Source organism: Chrysochloris asiatica, unplaced genomic scaffold (genome assembly GCF_000296735.1).
Source record: "Chrysochloris asiatica unplaced genomic scaffold, ChrAsi1.0 scaffold00003, whole genome shotgun sequence".
Taxonomy (NCBI): domain Eukaryota; kingdom Metazoa; phylum Chordata; class Mammalia; order Afrosoricida; family Chrysochloridae; genus Chrysochloris; species Chrysochloris asiatica.
The window spans coordinates 31,455,566-31,461,565 of record NW_006408521.1 but is presented as its reverse complement, the minus strand read 5'-3'; the positions used below and the strand labels follow the sequence as shown (position 1 = coordinate 31,461,565).

Here is a 6,000-nt window from a genome sequence, read left to right as displayed (position 1 = left end):
AAAAGGACAGGGAAATGGAGCTATAGAAGAGAAAAGAAAAGGACAGGGAAATGGAGCTATAGAAGAGAAAAGAGAAAAGAAAAGGAAGAAATTTAAAAGTCAGTTAAGAATAAAGAAAAAGAAAAGAGGGACAGGAAAATGGAGTTATAGAAGAGAAAAATAAGAGAGTAAATAAAAGGAAGAATTTAAAAATAACATTTAGAAAAACCGGGGTGAAAAATGGTAAAAAGAGACAGTAGCAAATAGTAAAGAACTATCAAGGGGGCTGTGGGGGGTAGAAATGAGAAACAAAAGTAGAAATAGAAAAGATAAAATTCAAATGAGTGGAGAGAAGAAGGAGGAGAAAGAACAAATAAAAACAATGAAACAACAAAAGGAAAAAACCAAACCCCAAAACAAACCAAACAGTGTTGTGTTAGTGGACCCGGAGAGGAGAAAACTCTGACAGTTCCTACAAGACCAGGAGCCCACGAGGTGGGTGTGCAGGGGCTGGCTCTAGATAGGTCATCCATGTTCAGGGCTCTCACCCTGGAAGTAGTTTTTGGGGACCCTTGATGGAGCTGGTTTCAGGGTCTGTTAGGACCACAGGACAGCTGAGGTAGGGTGACTGGTTAAATGCTAGTCTGGTGGCTCTGTGAGCTCTGTAGATCTAGAGCCTGAATCCAAACACCAAAGCTGTGCGCCAAAGTCTTGAAGCCGGGACACCTCACACTGGCATGGCTCCCAACCACTGGGGCTGGGGGTGAATGAGGGTGGGAACTGACCACATCTCTCTGGTCATCAAGGGCATATTGGGAGAAGACGGAATCGCTCCTTTTCTGTCACCTGTGTGACTCTGCTCTGCCAGGTCTCCTTCTGTTGCCAAAGCTGCTCACAAGATGGTTGTGCTGCGTATGGTCAGCGATTCACCAGGCATTCTCCTTTCCTTACCATCCTGCTCTCAACGTCTCCTCCCAGCAAGCCCTCAGTCCACTTCTCTAACCTTTCCTCTAAAGCTCAGGGTTCCAGGATTTTCATCTATGTCTGTTTCATTTGATTTCTCCCATCTTTGTTGTAGAGGGTCCATGTATTGTGTATGTCTAGTCCACCATCTTGCCAGAAGTCCAAATTTCTTAAATGATTTAAGTAAAAAAACTATGCTATTAACTGATTGAGTAATTTCATTTCCTTTAGAAATTCTTAGCACTTGCTAAAGGCTAAAGGAGTATTACCTTGCTTGGTAGATGGATAGAAGGACTGAATAGTTGAAATATACAGCAAAAAGGAAACCCAAGAGAAAATAAGCGTGAGAGTTTGAGTGTTAGCCAAGGGATAGGGATTATACGATGATAACAAGCACACATTTGAAATAGTTGACCCATAGAAGCAGGCTAGCAAGGAAGTGTAAACAGGGAAGATGGATGGAGGGGAGGAAGAAGGGAGATAGCTGATTGTTGTTTTATTGGACTATAAATGTAATTAGCATACAAGGTTACTGTGACCTGCCTCCAGTCCAGCTGTCCAGACTCACTTGTCATCACTCCTCTCCCTAACACCTACACAGGCACACACACCTCTAGACACTACTTGCAATTCTTTACACAGCATTTTCACTCATGCTCATCCCTCTACTTAAATGCCTCCCCCAACCCAACCTGTCCATATACTTAGCAAGTATACTGCTCATCCTTCAAGTCTCACTTGGCTTACAAGACATTTCCTCTCAAATTTTTCCTGACTTATTCAGGCAGACTTAAGCTTTCTTCCTTTGCTTGTACATTGTGTTCCTTTCCCCTGTATCCTATGTTTACCTCCTTCAGATAAAAGATTATAAGACCAGTAATTGCTTATCATTAGATTCCAAACCTTTTGGGACTTTGTTTTTTCATCTCTGTATCTCCTATACCTGACATATATGCAGTAAGGAACCAGTGGCTGGGTAGATAGATGGACAAATGCAAGCATATAATTTCAATCAAAGCTTTTAAATTACCTTTTTCCTAGGTCTCAATTTCTCTCTCCACTCCTTTAACTCTTGGCTGTGTTCCTCATCTAACTCCTTTAGTTTCTGAGTTTCATGTTCAACTAATAAGTGACATTTTTCATTCTGAAAATAAAGTTTGGGTAAAAAAAAAATCTCAGATCAATTAAATAAATTTTCACAAATACAATTATCCTCCAAAATAATAAACTGCTCAGGTTATTAATGAGATTCAAGTTCCTTTCTAAAAATCAGTTATTACTCACATAAATCTTGTCCTTTGATTTCTGTAGTCATTTCATTTTCTTTAGAAAGTCTTAGCGCTTGCTAAAGGCTAAATGCATATTTCCTTGATCGATAGATGAATGCAAGTTTAGTATCTGTATCTACTACTTACCATATCAAGAGTTTCCACAGAAATAATTAGTCTTTGTTTATCCTTTCTAAGAAATTTTGCTCATAAAACTGACACTTTAGAAAGCAGCCTGTATGCACTTTATCTGGCGATACTAGTATACGGAATAGTTAGTAAATGAATATGCCTTCATAGTCCATAATTTTAATTTTATTCTGAAATTTAAAACATTCTAGGCTAGATCCTCAGGAAGCTATAAACTCGAGGTATAGTCCCAAAAGGGTCCTCTCTCAAAGTAACCTTTTAAAAATTTCCATATATTTTATCTCATATTTTTCAAAAACCTAAAAGAAAATGAACTATTTCTCTCTACATGCAAATGAATTCTAATTCAGAATCTGAAAATAAAATTGCCTAATTCTTTAAAAAATTCTGTATATATATCCTTTTAGCAAAATATGCTAAAAACATAGAATACTGCTTGTGAGAGACTCAATTTCTTAAATTATAATCTAGCTGCATGGTTTATGCTAATCATGGTTAAGGAAAACCTAAACAAGTGCCTCCTCTACTAGACTGATCTTCAGTACCGTCTACACAGCAAATTCAGTCTTAAGTCCCAGCGTTTTCACAATTAATGTGCAGTTTAGTTATTTTTTTCTGAAACCAGCCACTGTGCGGCCCATCCACATGTTGCTGTAGCTGACCTGGAGCTGATGCAGTTCTCGGACGTTGGCTTCACACTGCAACTGAAGATCCCGCATTTGATTTTCATGTTTTTGATGCTGAGCCATTCTCTCATTTTTCTGCCTCTTTTCTTCTTGAGCAGCAAACTATAAATAAGAAAAGCAAAAGATAAATTATGGTTAATGGGCATTATAATTCATGTATATTCTATAGGTGTGATATAAGAAATTGAACAAAACTTACAATACAAGAAACTAACGCTGCAGGTAATAATCCGCTAGCATTCAAAGCTGGAGTCTCCATCGTGACTTTAGGAAGGACTTCAGATTGAAACCTAGATGCTCCAATCTGCTTAGTGACATCAGTTACCTTACACAAAGACCCGTGACTGCAGAAGAGCCATAGTGAATCTATGTATTTACCTAGAAGTCTGCCCAAGTCAGCTCACTTCCAGGGCTGCTCTAGTACAGAGCACAGAAAGAAGGGCTTTGCCCTTACAGAAGACTAGGTTGGTAGATGCCGTATATCTAGTCCCAGCTCATAGAGATGATCCGAACCTCAACAAGCTCAAGGTGGCTCTAATTATTTACAACACAATTATGTAGAATTTTTTTAAAAGTCATTTAAAACCTGCAAGAGAAGAGAGTAACTGACTTATTTACCTGTTTAATTTTTTCACGGTCCTGATCTGGTGTGGCTATGGAGTTAATTCTCAAACTTTTCTTAAACATGGCCATTCGAGTCTTGGCTTCACTGCGCTGAATCTTGGGCAGTCTTGCTCTTTCTTGAGTCTGTCTGTTTTTCAATTCCTCAATAAGTCGTTGATTGTAACGCTGCATCTGTTCTGTTTCCTAAGAAAGTTTTAAACACAATCCAATGATGTAGATACCGTTTAACACTCAATACATAACACATATATGCTTACACATAATTTTTTGTTGCTTCCAAAAAATTACCCTTTCTTTTTACACAGTGACCACAAAAATATCAAGCAAAAAAGCAGAATTTACAAGAAAAATAGAAGTTACTAGTACTAAGAGTCTTACATTGGATCTCTTTTGTTACGTACAAGGAGTCAGCATTTTTAAGATATTTGAATCATACACGGAGCTAAAATAGCTACCTTTGAGAAGCAAGATGAAGACCACAATGTATGAGGCCTTTAAACATAATTAGTTACCTTCCTTATAATTTGTAGAAAAGAAGTTTGTAATCATGAGCAAGATACAATTTATTACTCCAAACTTTGCTTCAGAGAAATATTAGGGTAAAAGAGAGAAAGGAACTTTAAAATCCATTCTCTTACAAATGTAAGTGGAAAAACTGAATTATTTTGCAATCTTTAAAATAAACAACAGACTGAAAAAATTTCTTTTCATTAACCTTTTCATGGCGCTTAAGAAGCTGATGTCTTTGCATGAAATACTGATCTTTAAGTTGCTGTTTTAGCATTTGGTGTTTTTCTTGTAAGTGTCTTTCTTCAAGTTCCCAAATTGCAGCTTCTCGAGCTAGGAGGAGAAAGGAATTTTCACAATGTCACTTTGATCTTTTTATTAATGTACTTTTGGTCTTTATTTTACTATTTACATAAAAGTGTTCTCTCTCTCAATATATATATATATATATATACACACACACCAATTTATGCACACACCCACATTCTAAATTATAAATAAAATTTTGTCAATGTAAAAGATATTAGTTATCTACTATTACTTTGCCTTCTGTTCTACTTCCTATAAACAGCAGACATCCGTTCTCCAACACCAAGACTCCATTAATCATTTTAATGAGAAAGAAAATAATTCAAACTGAATTAAGGGAAATAAATCCTGAAAGTCCCATTCTATCAAGTAACCATTAAGTAGGCAGAAAATCATAAGGCATAATGAGTACACAAAACTATTCTTGCCTCATCTGAAAAAGATGATCTTATAAGGATTACTTTTGTTCACTTCTACTTCTAGAAATTCCTTCTATATCCTGTATAAAATAATTCTATTTCTTCAGTTTTTTTCTCTTATTTCCTACAATTTTTTTTTTTAATCCTTTTCTCTACTGCCCTAGCAAGGAGCACATTGACTCCATAGGATAAGCACTGGACTGAGAACCACAACTTGGTGGTTCGAGCCCACCAGCTACTCCGCCAGAGAAAATAAAGGCTTCTGCTCCCACCAAGACTTAAAACACCTCAGAAACCTTACACAGGGCCACTATGAGTCAGAATCAACTTAATGGTGCTACAGACTAATAAGCTAGACCAAAAAGTCGGTTTCAACAAGATCGGTGGTTCAAGCTCATCAGCTGCTCTCAGAAACCCTATACAGGGTCGTTATGGGTCAGAACCAACTCTACAGCACTTAACAATAACCACTACTACTACCCTATCAAAGGAAAGCATTCATGTAATGTCCAAGTTCTATCTTTGCAATGCTTTTGATAGCACTTTACATCTGCACACATACTTGACAATTCCACATACCTCTCATGAGCTGTTGTTTATTATTCAGGCACTCTCTCTCAATATTGGCTAACTCTGCCTTCTGCTGTTGGATGATCTTTTTCAAAGAGCCATCTAATTCTTGTTGTTGCTTCTGAACAAACTCTTGTTCCTTTAGATAGTTAACCACAAGTTAGTAATACGCATAAACAATCATTTAGCTATGTAACTGTATGTATTAGGGCCTAACAAGATTTTTCAACCCAAATTTACTAGATTTAGAAATCATCAAATTATATAGTAGATATGTAACATAAATGTTTTAGTCACTCAGTCCAAGCCCAGAAAAATACTTGTAATACACAATATTCTAAATTTTCTGTTAAGAATGATATGCACAAAATAAGCATATACCCCATTTATAATTTAAATGCCTATTAACACTGGCATCTTTGAGGAAACAGTACATTTACAGCTTCTAAAATAGACTATTCCACTATGATTTGAATAAAACAAGAACAAATTATAAATGCCTTTTAGGAAGAAAGGCAGTAGTAG

General features: G+C 36.6%; 1 protein-coding gene across 2 annotated transcripts in view; it reads right to left on the bottom strand.

The window, feature by feature from the left end:
• Positions 1 to 6,000, bottom strand: part of SLK (STE20-like kinase) — a 65,824-nt gene that overhangs the window by 5,596 nt on the left and 54,228 nt on the right. For both annotated transcript variants that reach the window (XM_006831317.1, XM_006831316.1), the window contains 5 exons: positions 5,485 to 5,614; positions 4,386 to 4,510; positions 3,665 to 3,853; positions 3,023 to 3,148; positions 1,973 to 2,086 (listed from right to left, as the gene is read on the bottom strand). In XM_006831317.1, coding sequence (XP_006831380.1) covers positions 1,973 to 2,086; positions 3,023 to 3,148; positions 3,665 to 3,853; positions 4,386 to 4,510; positions 5,485 to 5,614 — 684 coding nt within the window. The remainder of the gene's footprint in view (positions 1 to 1,972; positions 2,087 to 3,022; positions 3,149 to 3,664; positions 3,854 to 4,385; positions 4,511 to 5,484; positions 5,615 to 6,000) is intronic.